This window comes from Engystomops pustulosus, chromosome 2, assembly GCF_040894005.1.
Source record: "Engystomops pustulosus chromosome 2, aEngPut4.maternal, whole genome shotgun sequence".
Taxonomy (NCBI): domain Eukaryota; kingdom Metazoa; phylum Chordata; class Amphibia; order Anura; family Leptodactylidae; genus Engystomops; species Engystomops pustulosus.
Window position 1 is genome coordinate 147,399,389 of NC_092412.1, and position 22,113 is coordinate 147,421,501.

At 42.5% G+C, this 22,113-nt stretch overlaps 1 protein-coding gene and 1 long non-coding RNA gene across 5 annotated transcripts; one reads left to right on the top strand and one right to left on the bottom strand.

The window, feature by feature from the left end:
* Window positions 1–2,220: 2,220 nt before the first annotated feature.
* LSM10 (LSM10, U7 small nuclear RNA associated) lies at window positions 2,221–10,056 on the bottom strand. Of its 3 annotated transcripts, none has more exons than XM_072136792.1 (2): window positions 9,944–10,056; window positions 2,221–2,867 (listed from the first exon to the last, which is right to left on the bottom strand). In XM_072136792.1, the coding sequence occupies exon 2, from the start codon at window positions 2,857–2,859 to the stop codon at window positions 2,494–2,496; it is 366 nt and encodes a 121-aa protein (XP_071992893.1). In that variant the 5' UTR covers window positions 2,860–2,867; window positions 9,944–10,056; the 3' UTR covers window positions 2,221–2,493. The 3 variants fall into 3 exon arrangements, with proteins under 3 accessions (XP_071992893.1, XP_071992892.1, XP_071992895.1); XM_072136791.1 differs by having other exon boundaries at window positions 9,911–10,042; XM_072136794.1 differs by lacking the exon at window positions 9,944–10,056 and adding an exon at window positions 9,786–9,925.
* A 33-nt stretch (window positions 10,057–10,089) lies between these two features.
* LOC140118642 (uncharacterized) lies at window positions 10,090–12,106 on the top strand. 2 transcript variants are annotated; one of them, XR_011853227.1, is made up of 2 exons: window positions 10,090–10,186; window positions 11,536–12,106. It is a non-coding gene; the product is annotated as an uncharacterized lncRNA (long non-coding RNA). The 2 variants fall into 2 exon arrangements; XR_011853226.1 differs by having other exon boundaries at window positions 10,103–10,332.
* Window positions 12,107–22,113: the final 10,007 nt, after the last annotated feature.

The following is a 22,113-nucleotide window of genomic DNA, read 5'->3' on the forward strand; positions in this document are numbered from 1 at the left end:
CATTTAGGCATCATTGTTTAATGTATGGTGTATCTTGTCATGGGCCGTTGATTCAATTTTATTTGTACATCTTGGATTTATATTTAAGTGTATATCATTAAATGTTAAGTTTTAAAGGTTTTTTTCACCAATTCCACATACATTGTACTGAGAAGCGGTGAAAAATCCAAATGTTGTTAAATAGGTGAAACACAGCATTTGCGGCATTTATATTCGGTATCGATATTTATGGCTTTCACAGTTTGCTCAAAATAACACCTCTCCTTCATTCTTCGGTACGATCACAGGGTTACTGAATTTATGCAGGTTTTATTGTGTTTTAATACATTTTGAAAAATGAAAACCTTGTGTATGAAAAAAAACATTTGTTTTGGCATCTGAAGCTAATAACTTTTTCATACTTCGCTGTTTTTTGCGAGATGAGCTGACGCTTTCATTGCTACCATTCGGATGACTGGTGATACCCAACATGTTTATGAGTTACTTGTTCTTTTATATCAGTTCTAGGAAAAGGGGTGTAATTTTAACTTTAAGGTTTATCTTTATTACTATTTACCATCTAGTGTACTTTAAAACATAGCTGTAAAACTATAGTGATTTTTACCAAATTATTATATGTGATCCCCCCCCCCCTTTGAAAACAAACAAAACAATGTCTACTTTGTGCTGCTAACCCTTTTCTTTCCAAAGTTATGGCATTTTTTGTTCTGACAAAGATCTTTCTCACTAGAGGTGAAGTCTGTCTGCCTATGCCCTGAGGCAGAGGCCAGTTAGCTTGCCCACAGAGCCATGATGCCTTGTGTTCTCTCTCAAAGTAATTTAGCAGTAAATCAATTTCATTTCCAACAAGTAAATCCCCTGAACACTGCATAATGCATATACTGGAAGTATATGGTGACAGCCTGGCAGCTTCCATCACATGGAGGAGCAGGGGACATGTAATATGGGGTAGAAATCATTATCTTCACACAGGTAAAAAAAAAATTAATGTTAATGCCAATCAGAAATGTATATATATGGCAGATTAATGAAACTGAATGTGAGTGCCCAGACGAGAATACCCCTTTAAGTCTAGGTTGTCTGATTGGCAGTATATGTGGATTTTACACTTCTATTACAATGCGCAAATCGCACATTGTAACAGATCTGCAGAAATTAGACAGCCTTGGGCATTATAAAGATTTTCAAAACAAAGATGGTGGCACCCATTCTACTCGCGCCAAGGCACAAAACCCAGAGCCCTTTTCCTGCCAAAGTTTGCTTCGGCAGTCTTTTCTAATGTCATCAGCGTTTGAGAAATCTCATATATATTTTTCCCCCTCTGTATCTGCCATTTGCATATGTGCCATAAAAAAAAAAGTCTTTATGTATGAGCCTTGAATTAGGTGTCATCCAGATAAACTGGTGGTAGATGTCCTGTAAGCGATTACGCTGATCAACAACTTGGAACACTAGGAAAATAGTGTTAATACTCTAAAATACTTTTAGAATAGTATTTTGAGTATACCAGTCCTAGTTGTAAAATTAGTATGTGTTTGTCTTAGGTCTGTTCCACACTTGCGAGTGTGATGCGATGAACTCGCATCACACTCGCAACGCAAGCTGCCGGGAACGCACGGCCCGAACACTGCACACCGGGAGTGAACTGACATGCTGAGTTCACTCCCGCGAGTGTGGAACGGGCCTTAAAGTTTTTATATAACCTCAGTGAACATAGATCTACTATAATAGCATAATATAGTATAGTATGAAATGCATAACACTACTGAAAAGTTAACCACACTGGGGTGCCTGAATAGGCTGGAGCTGGTTGGCACATGAACCAGGCACTCGGAAAACATTGCACAATGCATTCTTGCTTCATGTGCCCATATTGGACTAAAACAGGATTGAAGTCAGAGCCTCTAATTGAAGCTGGCAAAAATCTCTGTTTACAAAACTCCTAGATTAGAGTACAGAGAGTTCTCACAAAGAGGAAGGCCAAATATTCTTGCTTCATTTGATACAACCTTAGATGACCCAATAAAACACAGGCCATGGAGGAAACTAAATTTCACCATTTTTGCAAGCACTGAAAAAACAAACTAAAAAGATTTATTTTTTTAAATTACTGATAACTACCAGGTTGGAACACATGGTGCAGCAAATTCAGCCATGGCGGCGGAACAAAAAAAAAGCGGTGCCTTTCATATAGTATTGAAAAAAAAATAAAGCAAATGATGCATTCAGTCATCTGTATTTAATGAGCTTAAAAGTCTAGAACAGCACTCCCTTGATACATTATCATAGAAATGAATGTTAAAGGCACCGAGACCTCCTTGTCTAGTATTGAGTTCCGGAGATGTGCACAATGGCCGCACACATTTATGTTACATATATGCATCACCTTATAAAGGGATTTACTTGAAACTATAAACAAGAAAGTTTCAAGTGAAACACATGGTACTTGTCTATGCAAGAATAAAACTCCCCTTTGTTACAGAGGTTTGCATTTCACTTGGACTTTTTTAAAGCAAATTCTTTTCTTCCTTTTCCACCAAATCCACGGACACTTTGTATCTTCTTCAGCTGTTCTTCAATTGTATCGAGGATATTAACTTCTTCAGGGATATGAACATACCTCACATTGCGGCCTGTAACAAACAAATCCTCTAGTTTAGCCTCCTGGCCGTGTCGATCTGTGTAGGTAACCTTTTTCAGGCGAATGTTCATAAAAGCATCTACATTAATGATGGTTCCGGTGACAGAGCTTTCATTTCGCAGATCAACAGTGGAGACAAGTCCATGTAACCCCTGCAAGAGAATTATTAGGCTGTTTTCAGCAATTGTTCTTTCCTTCACGGAGTGACTGACCTCCATGACGGCACCTACAAAATGACATTCAATAATTAATCTTCATGCATATTGTAGATCCCAAACAATATACATAAAATACATATTTAAAAGGGGTTCCCCCCATTTTTTTTTTATAAAAACATCCTACATTTTTATTTAGCCTTATTGAAGAATTTAACATTATTGGGGAGAAGGGGGGGGGGGGTCTTATATTCAAAAGCTTCATCGCTTGGACAAAGACGTTCTTGGCACAGTCACTTCTCAGCATCTTACACTGTCCTGAACCTTTAGTCATATTCAAGTTAGGTTCTACAAGTCACATGGGTTGGAGGACTAGCAGAAGATATCAAATGTGTCGACACCCCAATAACCCCTCAGTTGTGTTTAACTTTGCTCGGTCCTGCCAACATCAATGTGACTATTGGACTAGGGTGGAGGAATGCCAATCACAGCCAAGTGGCAAGATTTGACATAAACTTGACTTTTTCCACCCCTGTGAGTTGAAAGGTCTAATCAGCATAAGGAATAACAGTTATTTTTCACAGGGTGGCGGAGTTGTGATAAAATGGACAGAAACAAAAAAAATTCTAAAAAAGTATAACATTTCCTTTAAATGTCTACTCTATTCCTGATCTAAGGATTTACATCATGGGTGAGCAGCACTTATTGGTCCAAGGGCCATACTGTCATACTGCTCAACTTTAAGGGGTAGTATCAGTAACTTGGATACACCAACAACCACAGTACAGCACAAGATGCCACCCCAGAAATTAAAAATGCCACACTGCAGCAATAAATACCACTCCGGACACCAAATACTGCATTCAGAGAAGACTAACAATTCTGGAGATCCACAGAGCAATGGTGTACCCAGGGGCATTACAGTTACCACTCCTGGGGCTGCTCTGTGTGCTTACCCCCCTTCACAGACCCAGAGACAGTGAGGACTTCTCAGCTACACGTCTGCTCCAATGAACACATCAGTTACGGAAGTGCTCATTGGATACTGATTGTCAGCAGGGTGCAGACCGCAATTAATTGATTGACAGGCTGCATGTGGTCCACTGGTTACGGAAGGAGTGCCCGTATTTATCTCAACACTGCTAGATTGACCAGGAAAATAGGACAGTGGTGTCAGGGACAGGGAACATTTTGGTAGAACTCAAGTCAAAGTTAGGGAAGTTTGAAGTTAGAAAATTGGCTCAACGACTACACAGCCCCTGCTTCAACGGTGTGTCAAAGCATTATAGGGATGGGAAAAAAAACCAAAAACGTTGGGGTGAGCAAGGTGTTTTTAAAAGAAAAGAATACTCAGGATCTGGCAAATTTTGTTACAACATTGTTCTGGCTGTTATTTAATGTCACCACCTCAAGGTCCTTGTGGTCATAACAGATCTAATCCATTTCAGAGGGGTATATTTTCTAAGAAGTACCAAATCAGGGGTATAAGTGCCGTGTGGATATCATGTTGAAATGCTCACATAGGTCATATACTTGTAGCATAGCAGTTGTTTTTAGTTCCCACTTTTTTCTTACTTTGCACTTATTACGTACTAATGGAATGAGTATCAAGGGGCAGTTTTATCATGCTTTGCACGTCAGTTTTCAATTATACAGGCAGTCCCCGGGTTACGTACAAGATAGGTTCTGTAGGTTTGTTCTTAAAGAGGACCTGTCACCCTGAAAATTACCCCCACAAAATGTGCCCCCCCATACTCCTCATCCCAGCCCCTTTCTCCCCAGTTTTTTTTTTAATTTATTTGTGTTAAATTGCTTTAAAGCGATCTGACCTCTTACTAAATAAGAGGTCGGATTCTCCTGTCTTGAGCCCGGGCAGTCGGCCTTATTCATTAGGGGGCCGGCCGACGCACACCCTCCACGCCCCCTGTCTGCGGAGACCTGTAGAAGCCGGCAGCATTGCATGTATTGCGTAATCGCTGCAGGCTCTCCGAGATTCGGCAATGTATGTAAGCCTGGCGCGGCCGCCCCGGCAATTTATAGGGGAAAGTCTGTGGCCGCATCTCGGAGAGCCGGCAGTGAACCTAATGTGTTTGTGATTTTTGCTGTTTATTTATATCAATTCTAGGGAAAGGGGGAGATTTGAATTTTAACCCCTTATCACCGACACTAGTTTTCAGCTCAATGACCAGACTCGATTTTTCAAATCTGACATGTCTCACGATAATTGGTTATAACTTCGGAACGCTTTAACATATCCGGGTGATTTTGAGAATGTTTTCTCGTGACACATTGTACTTCATGTTAGTTATAAAATTTAAGTGATACGTTTTGCGTTTCGTTCTGAAAAAAAGTGAAAATTTGGCAAAAGTTTGTAAAAATTCTTCATTTTCCAAGTTTGAAATGTTCTGGTTTCCAGACAGGAAGTAAAACTACCCAAAAAGTTTGATAATTAACATTTACAGAATATCTGCTTTATGTTGGGATGATATTTTATGCTTCCGGTCATTTTTCTAGGATGTTATGAGGTGCAGAACTTTAGGTGCGATTTTTCTTATTTTCATGAAAGTTGCCAAAACTCACATTTTGAGGGACAACTCGGCTTCCAAGTGACTTTGTAAAGCCTAAATAATAGTAAAGCCCCATAAATTACCTCACTATAGAAACTCCACCCCTCAACATATGTAAAACAACTTCTATTAAGTCCATTAACCCTTTAAGTGTTTCTCATGGGTTAAAAAATATGGACCTGCCATTTAGAAACTATGGAATTTTTTTGGTAAATACATTCATTTAGGCCAAAACTGACATTTTCAGAATAAATTAAATGATGAAACGCACTGCAACGCTTGATGCCCAATTCCTCCCGAGTGTACTGATACCCCATATGTGGTGGTAAACTGCTGTACGGGCGCACGGCCGAGTATAGAATGAATGGAGGCGCCATTCACTGCAGATTTGTATTGTCACATTGTGCAACCTATACATTTTTATTTTTTTTGGTAATGCGATCATATGAGGGCTTATTTTTTATGGGATGAGATACAATGTATAAATAATTTATTTTGGGAGTCTAAAGCTTATTCATGAGATTTTATTAACTATTTCAAGGGGGACACAAACAAAATCATCAATTTTTATTTTGGATTGTTAGCATTTTTTCCCCCCCGCTCACCGTAACGTAAAAATAATATTTTATCTTTATTCTCTGGTTCACTACGATTGCGGTAATACCTCATTTATATAGTTTTTCTTATTTTTGCTCAATTTTCCTGAGCAAAACCAATATTGGAGAAAATCGCATTGTTTTTACTATTGACAACTTTTCAGGGCCATAACTTCTGTATTTTTCTGTTGTCAGATCTGGTTGAGGGCTTATTTTTTGCGAAAACAGTTGTTCTTTTCAGTCGTATCATATTAGGGAACGTAACTTTTTTTGAACACTTTTTAGAACATTTTTTGTGATGGTGTTTGATGAAAAATTGGATATTATGGGAAGTTTTTCGAGTTTTTTTTTTACGTAGTTCAACGAGCGGGTTCAATATCGATTTAGATTTATTGCACAGATTAATACGGACGCGGTGATACCAAATATGTACGTGTTTTTGTGTTTTATTTACTTTATTTGCATTTTATGTGTTACTGGGGAGATTATGGGACTTTTATTTATTTAATTATATTATAAAAAGATTAATTTTTTTTTTTTTTTTTACATTTTCTACTTCTTGGCTTGAATAAGCGATCATCCGATCGCTTATTCAAGCCTTTACACTGCAATACACTTGTATTGCAGTGTATAGTGAAAGTAACTGAGCATGCTCAGTTACTTACAGCCGGGTCCTGCCAGGAAGGCAGGACCCGGTGAGAAGAGGAGCCGACAGCCCCAGGTCACTCGTCGGAACCCGGGGCAGCGGCAGGAGGGATCGGATCCCCCGGTAAGCACACCGGTTTTTCCGATCCCGGGTGTTAGTGCCGGGTCTGGGCTGTGATATCACAGCCCGACACCGGCACCAGCGAGACCCGGTGTCCCGAAAACTTCTTCTGATGCGCCGCCGTAGAAAGGCGTCGCATCAGAAGAAGTACCCTTAATGACCGCCGTAAAAACCCGATAGGGCGGTCATTAAGGGGTTAATGTTTTTGTATTATAATATTTTTTAAATTTTTACTTTTACTATTTTTCAGGTTGTCTGATTGATCCCATCATATACTGCCATACTACAGTATGGCAGTATATGGGGATTTTCATCCTCATACATTATAATGTGCAATTAGCACATAGTAATGCATGGGTTAAATCCAGACAGCCTCGGGTCTTCGGAATGATGTCACGGGGAGCGATCTTTTTGAAGCCACCGGCGATGAGCGGGTTAACACCCGCGATCAGTGCTGGCACCAATCGCGGGTGTTAGCGGTAAGTCTTTGCTGCAATATGCAGCAAAGATTTACCGGCTATGGAGAGGGCTCAGCCCGTGAGTCCTCTCCATGCACCCGCAGCCAACCTGTGACATGCCGTTAAAACATGGGTCATGAAAGTGTTAACCCCATAACGGAAAAAAGTCGAAAATGTCTTTTTAAAAAATTTTTCAATGTCAAAGTGATCAAAGGGCCGTACAGTCACAAGTCGCCAAAAATTACACCACACACCGCTCCATACACTGAAGTATGAAAAAGTTGCCAGAACATGGCAAAATGAAAACTCTTTTTTGCACAGGTGGTTTTATGTTTTCATACATTTCCTACCAACCCAAAGAATAAAGTAGACATGTCATTTGGGGCGCACAGTGAAAGCCGTAAAATCCAAGCCCACAAAAGCGGAGTAAATGCATTTTTCAATTTCACTGCATTTGGAAGCTTTTTTCCCCCCGCTTCCCAGTACATGGCATGGAATATTAAATACTGTCACAAGTTCAATTTCTTAGACAGAAAACAAGCCCTTACATGGCTCTCTATATTGAAATATAAAAAAAGTTATGGATGGGGAGTGAAAAATGAAAATACTAAAATGAAAAATTTCTGGTCGTTAAGGGGTTAAAAATCAATGAATAAAGGTTCTGCTTTTTCAACCCCATTAATTTCAATAGACTTGCAACGGTGTCCGTTAGTAAATGTTTTTTCATCTTCTGTTAAAGCTTACATTATTTGTTCCACAAAAATTTGTAACTGGAACATTTGTATATATTCACCCACACAACAAGTAGACAAAGACATTTACACGACACACTAGGGTAGTCTCGGGGAAGGGAAAGAAGGTGGGGAGTGAGGTGTCTTTCCGGCCAACCCTCCATATAGAGTCTCAGTTGTTCTCTAACTGTTTCAGTGTGTCTCATATAGACCATAGTCATGTGTTCAGGTCATAATCTGACATTTTTACCTTCCATGGATTCCAGACTTTATCCTGGGTATCTGCGATTAGACTACTTAATTGATCATGCAAGTTTGCTTGTTACAAAAGGAAAGGGTCGGTTGTTTGCTTGCCAGGCTCTAGCAATCACAAATTTTAGCTGCTAATAAAATATATTGTACAAGTTTGCATGAGTCCTTTGGTATTTCTGTCAGACGTTCATTTAGCAAGGCAGTAACCGGCTCCATTTCCGGTTGGTGCCCAGTCAGTGTGTGGATTAGGTCCCATGTCATTTTCCAGAATCTTTCCACTATTGGGCAGTCCCACCATATATGGCGAAATGTTCCTACTTGCCCACATCCCCTAAAGCAAAGTGAATATGCTGATAGGTGTGCATTTTGAGAGCTTACATTATTTGAGTGGATAGTTGGTATTAAACAGGAGTGCACAATACGCCGACCCTGAAAGCGCGTTCTGCTAGCGTCGCGTTCATAATGCGGCAGTGTGTAAAATAAGGCTCAAGGACCTGCGATTGCAAGGTTTTCTTGTGGGCGGTTTTTACGGCTTTCTTTGTGTGTTCCAAATGACGCCTCCCCTTTATTCTTTGGGTCCGAAAGATCCCAGGGATACCAAATTTATGTAGGTTTATTAGGTTTTCAAGGATTTAAAAAAAAAAAAGTTAAGCTTTTATGCAAAATAAATGCTATTTTGGCAATAACTTTTTCACATTTCAGTGTATGGACCTATGTAAGGTGTCATTTTTGACTGTATGATCATTTTTTAATTCAATTATTTACGGATGGAAAAATGGCTTAAAAGTGGCAACTCAGATGCTATTTCCCCAGTACAGCATTCACAACCAGGAACAATCTTTTTTATATTTTGATAGAACAGACATTTTGGGATGTGGCAAGACCTAATGCGTTTATAATTTTTACGTGTTCTCTGAAAGAAGAGGGTGATTAAAATTTTTTTTTAATTACGATCATTTCAGAGCCACAAGAATACTTTAACCCTGTAGGGTCTGATCAGTTATAATGTATACTGCAATACTACTGTATACGGCAGGCTATTAGAGATCAGTATCCATGGCTCGCCTGAGAGTCTCTGGGACTGTAGGCTACCATATCAACGGATCAGCACCCTTTGATGATGTCAAAGGGGGCACAATTGGCTCTACAAGATGGCACACCCACCAGCAGCACCGCTAGGTGCTGCAGTCAAGCTTGAGGGCACGTTCATAACGCGACGCTGTGCGCTAGCATCGCGTTATGAACGCGCCACTAGTGGAACGTGTCCTGATTTAAGAGATTATCTGCCATGTTTGATGTCAGCAGTGACCACGGAAGTTACAGGCGGGCGTCAGATGTGCTATACAGATGACACCCCTGGAACGCTCTCCATACATGACCTGCAGCAGCACCACACGTTATACCATGTCATGGTCCGCAAAGGGGTTGATGTCTTAATTGCATAAGTGCCCCCATCATCTGTACAGCTCTGCAATATATGACAGCGCTATATAACAATGTATTACCATACATTAAACAGATTTACACTGTTTGGCGGGCATATTGGGTGGAAGTTTACCAGAATAGCGTCCATTTAGTATGTGACCAGTACAGCATGAGATAAATAGCTAATGTATTACCATATACGTGTCTGGGCTAACACCACATTGCCGCATCACACTAATCTCACTAGATCACTGACATGTAGGCTTCTAGCCAGCCTACGGCAGAGCACATACTAAGGAATGAGAATGCAATGCAAAACCTGTCAGCAGACGAGCTCCACTATGCTCCTCACCACTGCAACTCAGCTTCCGGTGCCGGGCTTTGTAAGAACTGCGCGCGCTTTTCTAATCACAGAGGCGGGACAGGTAGCTGCTAGAATGAGAGTTACCAGGATGAGGCGTGATGTCACTGGTCACATGTCACTCCTGATCATGTGACCGAGGTGATTATAAGCGGGGGGCGGGGTTCGTGTTTCCTGTATGTGTGTGGAGGGGTGGCAGGGCAGTTCTCTGATGAGTGTGGAGGGATTATCAGGGTGATTACATCTGCTCCAGGGTCTTATGGAAGGGAGCTGTGAGTAATATGTGCGGGCAGCTGCAGTCTGCAAGTGTGGAAAGGGGTTGATATGCAAAGAAGTCCGGGCTCCAAGGGGAGCAGTGTGTCACACAGAGGAGCCTGGGGGTACGTATGTAGTAACATGTGGGGTACATACTGTATATGTGTGGGGGTGCAGTCTATAACATGGGGGTACATGCTGTATGTGTGTGGGGGTGGAGTCTATAACATGTGGGGTACATGCTGTGTGTGTGGGGGGGGGGGTGCAGTCTATAACATAGGGGTACATGCTGTGTGTGTGTGTGCTGTCTATAACATGGGGGGTATATGCTGTATGTGTGTGGGGGTGCAGTCTATAACCTGTGGGGGTACATGCTGTGTGTGTGGGGGATGCAGTCTATAACATTTGGGGTTTATGCTGCATGTGTGTGGGGGTGCAGTCTATAACAGGGTGGTACATGCTGTGTATGTGTGGGGGTGCTGTCTATAACATTGGGGGTTTATGCTGCATGTGTGTGGGGGTGCAGTCTATAACAGGGGGGTACATGCTGTGTGTGTGTGGGGGTGCTGTCTATAACATTGGGGGTGCATGCTGTATATGTGTGGGGGGTGCAGCCTATAACATGTGGGGTACATGCTGTATGTGTGTGGGGGTGCAGTCTATAACCTGTGGGGGTACATGCTGTGTGTGTGGGGGATGCAGTCTATAACATTTGGGGTTTATGCTGCATGTGTGTGGGGGTGCAGTCTATAACAGGGGGGTACATGCTGTGTGTGTGCAGTATATAACATTCGGGGTATATGCTGTACGCGTGTGGGGGTGCAGTCTATAACATGGGGGGTACATGCTGTATGTGTGCGGGGTGCAGTCTATAACGTGTGTGGGGGGGGTATACTGTATGTGAGTGGGGCTGCAATCTGTCGTAGTAACCCACATAGTGTAATGTCTCTTCTTGGCCCACCAGCATATTATATTGTCCTTCATTTTAGCCCCAACATTAAAAAAAAACAAAAAAAAAAAAAACACTTACTATAACACACACCTCTTTTCTATGGCCCCTCAACTCGTAAAACACTTTTTTGTTGACTTCTTACATATAATGACCCCTTTTATTTATCAATTGTTCCCCATTTATAAACCCCCACCAACCGAATTGTGGCCCCTTCACCTCCCACGCCTCCCCCTGAATCTTGTAAATCCCTAATATGACCACCTGCCACCTCACCTCTCCTCCCCCACACAGTGTATGTCTCTTCTTCCTCGTTTTACAATCTGCTTATATGACTGTGTATGGTAACATTGTATGTTTTCTTTTTGGAACCCTTTAGATTCTATTCTGTATTGGATCCTGAACGAAGCGTTTGTGTCATCGAAGAAGATCACAGCAACATGGACTGGGATTTGAGAACAAAACCTGCTTGAAAGGATAGAGGGTAGTAATGTGATTGGTGGGGATCAAATGCTGGGACACGCACTAATAACTGGTTTTCCGTTCTCAGGTACAAATGGAGCAGCAGGTCAAAAGTATGCGTCCTGTTACTTTATTCATTGCCTGCGTGGGCCAGGTCGCCTGGTTATCTCTGGCACTGTCATTGAGGTTCAGGAGAGTGCTGTGCTTGGCAATTTCCAAAACTCCAATGGTATTCAATGGAGCGGCAGAACACAGGGTTTACCTACTGCTCCATCAATTAGATCTACATTCTTGGGATCAGTGGAGGTCCCAGAAGTCACACCCCACCTGTCAGATTGCAAACAGAGCAGGAGGATGCTCTGCTGCTACTGGGTAGATATTCCTATGTTGCAGACAACTATTTTATGTCCCCTAGCGGCACATTTAAAAAAAAAAAATGTCCAGGCAATGTTTTATAAAATAATAAAAACTTCTACTTCTTAAAATCACTTTTCTTGGGATTAATTTCATGTTTATAAATATAGAAAATAAAGAAAAACCACAGAACCGAAGCTGAAGGACTGTTCAGTTTTTTTCCAAGGTTTTTTTTTCCTTAAAAGGGCTGTCTGACTATTTTAAAAACTTTGCAAGTGGGCTGAAGAGGGCTATAAAAATAAATCCCTTTATTTTTCCTCCTCCACCCTGTTCTAACGCTGTATAATGATCTCTAATAGCCAGCTGATAGCAGGCTATTAGAAATAATCAGTAATATTGCTATATACTGCAATACAGTATTTTTCCTGGCGTTTAGCTAGGTAACAAGGTAGCGCTCAAAGTCGAAAGTGCCACTTTGAAAAATATAAAAAATTCTATTAAAAGGCGGTGCTGTCCTCAAATTGATAGCAATATGCAGCAAAGACTTACCGGCTATGGAGAGGGCTCGGTCTGAAAAAAGTGCGGCGCAAAGCCTACGTAAATGTGCCACATTGTTTGGTGGATCCCACAGCTTCCAGCATTTTTAAACGCAATGCAAGGGACCTTGTTCCTTATTGCATGTGTTACAGTGCAAATTGATCTGGGATCGGGCACATCTCTCGCAGTCTTTTCATTGCGTTTTTACAAACGCTGCATGTAAGTGCAGCCTCAGGTGCCTGGAGAGATCTGATGTTTGCAAAGCGGTCATCTGATTCTTCACCATCTAAATACTGATGACCTGGTGTCAAAAAAAGTAACTGACATCCTCCTGCGCAGAGTTCGCCAGAGAGATACTGAGTGCATCCAGACTTCCTCCTGCAGTCTTAAGCCTCCCAGAATGTGCCATGCTAAGCAATTTTTTTAACCCCTTGCTGCAAACTGTCGTACTCTTACATAGGCATGTGGCTCACAGGCTGAGCTCTTTCCATACTGGGTGGTTACTGCATATTGCTCATCATAGGTGTTAACCTGTTATATGCCAGAGGCAGTAAAATCCCGGCAGTACCGCCATCTTTGATCAGATTGTTGCTCCCAGTGATTTCATCGGGGAGCAAAGATTGTTCACCACGACAGTGCGCCAGGCAGAGTCAGAGCTGGAGATCTGTACCAATGTACCAGTGGCCTCCCCCTTGATTGCATCTCCCTGCCAGCCCTCGATGGGAAGGACAAGGTCTGCTTCCTAGGACCAATGCCACTTGGCATTACCTGGTATTACCTAGGCCACTCTAAGAGTCAGCCCCCAGGTCCCTGTGAGCCCAGCAGCCCCCGTGTTAGCCTGGTAGTCTGGTTGGGGGTGTTTCATAGACAGTCCCTGAAATGGAAGCAATAAAAACATTGCCTCAAACTGCACAAAAATGGTACATTACACGGCTCCGTGCCCCATAATATAAAAAAGTTATTAGGGTCAGAAGAAAGTAAATTGAAGAACTGTTATTTTTTTTTTTTGTAAACATGATGTTAATCAATTTAACCCCTTATCACCAACACTAGTTTTCAGCTCAATTACCAGACTCGATTTTCTGAATCTGACATTAGTTGTAAAATTTAAGTGATAAGTATTGCGTTTCGTTCTGAAAAAAAATAAAAATTTGTAAAAGTTTGTAAAAATTCATCATTTTTAAAGTTTAAAATGTTTCGATTTCCAGACCGGAAATAAAACTACTCCAAAAAGCTTGATAATTAACATTTACGGAATGTTTGCTTCATGTTGGGATGATATTTTATGCGTCCTCTCCTTTTTCTAGGATGTTATGAGGTGCAGAACTTAGGTGCAATTTTTCTCATTTCCATGAAAATCCCCAAAACTCACTTTTTGAGGGACAACTCGGCTTCCAAGTGACTTTGAAAGGCCTAAATAATAGTAAAACCTTTATAAATTACATACATAAACTACACCCCTCAACGTATGTAAAACAACTTCTATGAAGTCTATTAACCCTTTAAAGCAACCTACCACCACAAATCTACCTATAAAGGTAGATCGGCACGCAGCTCCGCGTAGCTGCGCGCCCTCGACCTGCGATCCTGCCGTCTGCGCATGCGCAGAAGAGCAGGCCCGCGCCTGTTTCGGAGCAGTGACTGCGCGGGCCTGCTCTTCTGCGCATGCGCAGACGGCAGGATCGCCGGACGAGGGCGCGCGCAGCTGCGCGCCGAAGATGGTGAGTAGGAGGGGAAAAGAGGCTACCGGGGCGTGGAGTAGCCGCCTCGTGTAACTTCAGATGCGGCTACGCCACGCCCCAGTAGCCGCATAAGTAAATTTGCATACAAGTTTAATAAAAGTTAACAAAAAAGTGTAGGGACGTGAGGATTAGCCCTTAACCCCTTAACGCTCTGCGCCGTAGCTCTACGGCGCAGAGGTATAAGGGATGTATGAAGAGGGCTCACGGGCTGAGTCCTCTTCATACAGAGGTGGGGGTTTTTGCATTTTGCACAAAACCCCCACCGCTAATAACTGCGGTCGGTGCTTGCACCGATCGCGGCTATTAACCCTCTAAACGCCGGCGGCGCGCGGGCGCCGCCATCTTTTTTTCCGATCGCCACACCCCCGAACGTCATCGGGGGGCGGCGATCGGTTACCATGGTAGCCTCGGGTCTTCTTTTGACACGAGGCTACATGGTTTATGCAGGTTCGTTACAATGAGCCAGTGGCTCATTGTAATGTATGACCTGCAAAAATGCCATATATTGCAATACTGTAATATTGCAGTATATGGTAGGAGCGATCTGACCATCTAGGGTTAATGTACCCTAGATGGTCTAAAAAGTAGTGAAAAAAAAAAAAAGTTTAAAAAATAAAAAAAATTAATAAAATATTAAAAGTTCAAATCACCCCCCTTTCCCTAGAACGGATATAAAACATAACAAACAGTAAAAATCACAGACATATTAGGTATCGCAGCGTCCCAAAATGCCCGATCTATCAAAATATAAAAACGGTTACGGCCGGCGGTGACCTCCGAGGCGGGAAATGGCGCCCAAATGTCCGAAATGCGACTTTTACACCTTTTTACATTACATAAAAAATGATCAAAATGACGCACAGACCTCAAAATGGTAGCAATGAAAACGTCGCCTCATTTCACAAAAAATGACCCCTCACACATCTCCGTGCTCCAAAGTATGAAAAAGTTATTAGCGTCAGAAGATGGCAAAAAAAATTTTTCTTTTTTGTACACATTCGTTTAATTTTTGAAAATGTATTAAAACACAAAACCTATATAAATTTGGTATCACCGCGATCGCACCGAACCAAAGAATAAAGTAGGCATGTTATTTGGAGCGAAGAGTGAAAGTCGTAAAAACTGAGCCCACAAGAACGTGACGCACGTGCGTTTTTTTTTCAATTTTTCCACATTTGGAATTTTTTTTCAGCTTCGCAGTACACGGCATGTTAAAATAAATAACATCAAGGGAAAGTAAAATTTGTTACGCACAAAATAAGCCCTCACACAGGTCTGTACACGTAAAAATGAAAAAGTTATGGATTTTTGAAGTTGGAGAGGGAGAAATCAGCCGAAAAACCCTGCGTCCTTAAGGGGTTAAAAGGGCTATCCTCGCGTCACATTGATCCACCTACCACCCGATCTACCTTTATAGGTAGATTTGTGGTGGTAGGTTCCCTTTAAGTGTTTTACATGGGTTTAAGCAATATGAACCTGCGATTTAGAAACTTTAGAATTTTTTTGGAAAATACATTAATTTAGGCCAAAACTGACAGTTTCATAATGAACTAAATGATGAAACGCTCGGCAATATGAGTGTAGCAATACCCCATATGTGGTGGTAAACTTCTGTACTGGCGCACTGCCGGGTATAGGATGGAACCGGTGCCATTCACAGCAGATTTGTATTTTCACAATCTACAGGCTATAAAATGTTAAATTTTTTGGTAACGTGAACATATAAGGGCTTATTATTTGCGGGTGAGAAACACTTGTAAAAATAATTCATTTTGGGTGTCTATAGCTGAGATTTTAGTAACTATTTAAAGGGGGACACAAACAAAATCATAAATTTTTATTTTGGATTTTTAGCACTGATTGTACTGTATAACTAATATTACATCTTCTATTTTCTATGATTGCGGTGATACCTCATTTATATAGTTTTTCTTATCTTTGCTCAATTTTACTGAGCAAAACCAATATTTTAGAAAATCGCATCGTTTTTACTATCGACAATTTTTCAGGGCCATAACCTCTGTATTTTTCTGTTGCCACATCTAGTTGATGGCTTATTTTTTCCAAAAAGAGTTGTTCTTTTCAGTCGTATCATATTAAAGCACATAACTTTTTTTGATCACTTTATGTGATTAAGTTATTTGTGGTTTTTTTACGTCATTCACTGAGCCGGTTCAATATTGATTTAGATTTATTGTACAGTTTAATACCACCGTGGTGATACCAAATATGTAAAAAAAATTTGTGTTTTATAAACCTTATGTGCAGTTTATGTGCAACTGGGGAGATTATGGGACTTTTATTTTATTTAATTATTATTGTAAAATTATTTTTACATTTTTCTTACACATTCCATATTTGGGCTTGAACAAGTGTACTACTAGTTCGGAGCAAGTATCATCAGAAAGCGTGAATTCTAGCAATTTGAAGGGTGAACAAATGACTCTACGCTCTTCACAAAAAAACAAGGAAGGTTTTTTGTTTTGTTTTTTACAGAAAAACAAAGGAGAAAGTTCTGTGGCAGGTTCATCACATGAATCACTAGTGGAGAGAACGAACAAAGATCCATACAACGGGAAGAAAAAAAAAGCGTGAATTTGCTCATCAAAAGTTGGACTTTAACTCAAGCGGAACTTAGTTGTCAGGGTTCAGGGTCAGTGGACGCCCTGGATCAGTGGCTCGGAGTAGAGGTTGGCAGGTTTGTTCCCAAACGGATTTGAGGTCCTGGACCAGAGTCTTTACCGCAGGGACATCGGAGGAAGTGGGTAGTGGAAGAGAAGGACGAGGGATTCGTCCATAGACCACAAAGAATGGCGCTGCCCCAGCTATGGAAGACCCAGGAGAACAGATGTGGAGCGCGGCAACACATAGAAGAACAGTTTTTCCTTGTGAAGAGCTCCAATTTGTAGACAGGCTCTGAGCGGTACCGGATCGGAGAGAAGCTGTCCACTGACCAAGGAAATGACAAAGGGTTGCTTGAGAGGAATCACCGTAATGTGATTCCGGAAGACCAAAGCGGCATCCACAAGGTTCCCTGCGGAACCAGAGTCCAAAAAATGCAGAGACACTGAGGACCACAGGAACTGTCAGGCGTGAAGACGCTTTATTCGCACCAAGGGACTCTTCTCCCAGAAGCCCTAGGTGCTGCCGTTTCCCGGAAGTTGGGGGACAGACAGGACAAGCCCCAATGAAGTGCTTGGGACTGGAACAGTACAAGCAGAGGTTTTCCTGACAACGTCTGGAACGTTCTTTGACAGAGAGTCGGGCTCTGTCAACTTGCATGGGCTCCACAGCAGGCTGAAGCGGCCTTTAGGAAACCTGAGCCAAGCGAGGTAGACATGCAAGATGGAATTGCGGTTGTTTGTGACGCAAATCTTCAGCACGCTCCATGAACTGTATGTCAATCCGAGTGGCCAGGGTGATGAGACCACTCAGAGTAGCCGGCAGGTCACGAGCGGCCAATGCGTCTTTGACCTGAGAGGATAGTCCCTTTTGAATGATGGAATGATGCTGACAGGGCCGCATCGTTCCAGGAGAGCTCGCAAGACGGTATGGAACTTGACGGCATGCTTGCCTATGGACGAGTCCCCTCGGCAGAGATTCAGCCGCGCCGTTTCAACTGAGGAGGCACATGCGGGTTCCTTGAACATGGACCGGAATTCAGCCATGAATACAGTATGGGTAGTCGTGACTGGGTCGACTACATAGGGGGCTAGCCCAGGCCAGGGCTTTCCCGGAGAGGAGACTAACAATAAATGCCAACTTGGAGCATTCTGTGACAAACTGAGAAGGCATCAGTTCAATGTGCAGCGAGCACTGTGTAATGAAGCCCCTGCTCAGCTTGGGGTTGCCATCATACTTATCAGGCAACGAGAGTCCGAGTCTGGGTTCTGCCGCCGGTAGACAAGCCGGAGTGACTGAAGAAGTCGCAGGAGCTCCCACAGGAGTAGTCGCTGGAGCCAGATGCTGGTGCTCAGAAGCAAGCAGCAGTTACAGCGCGGCGGTAACTTGACCAAGCAGTTCTCCATGTAAATTAATCTGCTGGGTGACAACTTTGGAAATATCAGCCAGTATCGGCAGCGGCACCTTGGCGGGGTCCATGGCCGGATTTTACTGTCGGGGATCAGGGTCAGTTCCACTTAGAATGCTAGTGGGGGACACATGCAAAATAGGTTGGATGTGGGAAGCTAAATGCGCTCCATAAAGCAAGTCATGCACCCAGGTAGACGCTTCCCCTAGATATTGACCTTTTATTCCAAAGCAAAAGTGTGGCTTTTAATTGGATTTAGAAAGACTGTTGCTTAGCAGACAGAGGCAAGCAGCCCAGGCGGATGCTAATTTGCATTGAGAAGGTAGGGGTGGAGACATCTAGATTGTGACTTGCCCTGCCACTATTATGCTCCAAAAACAGTCTGCAGGACTAAAGGGGATGGTCATCTGGTCCCATGCAAAAGAACATCATGTGCGATTTGGTGCTTTTAGCATTATGGTCTGTTATGTGCTTTTAATCTTCCCTAAGCCTAGCTTTCTTGGGGTTTCCATGAACCCACAGTAAAATGCCCTAGCGCACAGCATCTCCCGCTGATTCCTTGAAGAGCTGCAGATCTTGAATGAACAGTGAGACAGCCTACTGCCAGCAGAACAAGATCCTTTTATGATGTCATGGTCCCAGTTTCCAAGGGACCCAACTGTGACACGCGCAGTGTTCCGTGGGATGCAAACTAGCCTCGTAGTTTCTTCTGAGAGCAGCCATTTTGTTTTTTTTATGCCTCTGGGGTTGGACATTTTGAATCCCCACTGCCAAGCTTCTGTGGACATGCATAGAAAATGGCACTTGCAAGCCTCTAAGAAGATGATAACTGCCTTGCAAGTAAATGGATGCAGCACATGGCAGGGGTGTCACCATCACATTTTAATTTTTTGTAATCTAAGAATGGCACAATAGGTTGGATGTAGGGAGCTAAATGCACTCCATGAAGCAAGTCATACACCCCGATAGATGCTTGCCCTAGATGTAGACTTTTCCAAAGCAAAAGTTTGACTTTTAACTGTATTATTAAAGACTGGTGTTTAGCAGACAGAGGCAAGTGGCCCAGGCTGATGCTACTGATGCTCGACTTTTTTTGTGCTTTTTAACTTTTTGGTCTGCTATGCGCTTTAAATATTCCCTAAGCCTAGCTTTCTTGGCATGGGCCATTACCCCTCCTAGGGTTTCCATAAAACGGGAGATGACCGCCCCAGCGCACAGCATCTCCCGCTGCTTCCTTGAAGAGCTGCAGAGCTTGAATGAGCAGTGAGACGGCCACAGCTGCCAGTAGAACAAGTTTCCAAGGGACCCAACTATGACATATGCAGTGTTCCGTGGCATGCAAACTAGCCTGCTAGTTTCTTCTGTGGGCAGCCATTTTGTATTTTTCTGCCTCTGGGGGCATGCATTTTGAATCCCCACTGCCAAGCTTCCGTGGACACGCACAGAAAAGAAGACAACTGCCTAGCAGGTAAATACAGTAGATGCAGCAAAAAGCAGAGTGTCACAATCACATTTTAATCTTTTGTCATCTGCATCAATTCCTAACTACATTGACAAGAATGCTTCAGTGGTCACAAAAAACATGTTAAATTGACCCAAAATGATATACAGATGAAGCTGGAATCACCCTACTTAGACTAATTACACTTAGAAAGCTAGTGGGGGACACTGGCACAATAGGTTGGATGCACGGAGCTAAATGCACTCCATTAAGCAAGTCATACACACAGGTAGATGCCTCCCTTAGATATAGACCTTTCATTCCAAAGCAAAAGTGTGACTTTTAACTGGATTTTAAGACGGAAGTTGAATAGACAGAGGCAAGCGGCATAGACTGATGCTACTTTGTACTGAGAATGCTGGTGATGTAGACGTCTAGATGACTGTGACTTGCCTTGCCGCTATTATGCTCTGAAAACATAATCTAATTACCCAGAAAATGTGGGTCAGGTGTAAAGAAGAACATCCAAAAGAGAATATGCAAATATCAAAGGAAAGTGGATGCCCATAAATAGGTAAATATAATAATTTTATTAGTTTCACAGATACAAAAAAAGATAAAAACTGTTAAAAAAGCACCCTAGGTGCTCTACAAATACCCTTGTCCCCAGTGCACAATAGTAAGCAATTCAATACATGTAAACAGGCTACAATATTCTAATATATATCTATGAGGCGCCATCAATGCAATATATCACATGGAATATGGTATGGTAAGTATATAATATAGAAGGTGCTAGGATAGCCACTGTTTTACCTGGATAAAGGACGTCAGTGTTGGGCACTGGGGGCAATAATCCCCACGCGTTTCGCCTGTACCAACAGGCTTCCTCAGGGGTGGACATGCACAGAAAATTGCACTTGCAAGCCCCTAAGAAAACTACAACTGCCTAGGAAGTAAATACATGCAGCACACGGCTGGTGTGTTGCCATCACGTTTTAATCTTTTCTAATCTGCATCAATCCCAGTTTGCACAACTCCTAACTACATTGGCATGAATGCTTTAGATGTCGCAAAAAATTTATGGAATTGGCCCAAAATGCTATACAAATGAAGCTGGGATAACCCTACTTAGACGGGTTCTACCTGGAAGTCTAGTGGGGGACACTGGCAAAAAAAAGGTTGGATGTAGCGAGCTATTTGCACTCCATGAAGCAAGTCATACATCCAGGTAGTTGCTTCCCCCAGATGTAGACCTTCCATGCCAAAGCATAAGTGTGACTTTTAATTGGATTATGAATGACCTGTGTTTTGCAGACAGAGAAAAACAGGCAAGGCTGATGCTACTTTGTATTGAGAAAGCTGGGGGTTGGGATGTCTAGATTGTGACTCTCCTTGCCGCTTTTATGTTTTGAAAACAGTCCGCAGGACTAAAGGCGGATGATCATCTAGTCCATTTCAAAAGAACCTGATGTGCAACTTTTGCGCTTTTAGCATTATGGTCTGCTATGCGTTTAAAATTTTTCTGAAGCCTAGCATTCATGGCATGGGCTATTAACTCTTCTGGGGTTTCCATGAACCGCAGATAACCGCCCCAGCGCACAGCATCTCCCGCTGCTTCCTTGAAGAGCTGCAGATCTTGAATAAGAAGAGAGACAGTCATAACTGCTGCCATCAGAACAAGGCCCTTTATGATGTCGTGGTCCCAGTGTTCCGTGGGATGGAAAGTATCCTCCTAATTTCTTCTGCAGTAAGCCAATATGTTTTTTTCTGCCTCTGGGGGTGGCCATTTTGAATCCCCACTGCCAAGCTTCTGTGGACACGAATCCCCACTGCCAAGCTTCTGTGGACATGCACAGAAAATCGCGCTTGTAAGCCCCTAACAACTGCCTAGCAGGTAAATACATGCAGAACATGGCAGCGGTACCGCCATCACGTTTTCAACTCCTAACTACATTGGCATGAATGCTTAAAGTGCCAGAACACTGCTTAAATGTTGCTAAAAACATGTGGACTTGGTCTAAAATATGCTTGGGCAAAATAGGTTCGATGTAGGGATCTAAATACACTCCATAAAGCAAGTCATGCATCTACTGTGACATGCGCAGTGTTACGTGAGATGCAAACAAGCCTCATAGTTTCTTCTGTGGTCAGCTAATATCTATTTTTCTGCCTCTGAAGGCAGTCATTTTGAATCCCCACTGCCAAGCTTCTGTGGACACGAAAAGAAAATAGCGCTTGCAAGCCCCTAACAAGAAGACAATTGCCTAGCAGGTAAATACATGCAGCACACTGCACATCATGCTTTGATCTTTTGAAATCTGCATCAATCCTAGTTTGCACAACTCCTAACTACATTGGCTTGAACGCTTCAAAAACATGTGGAATTTG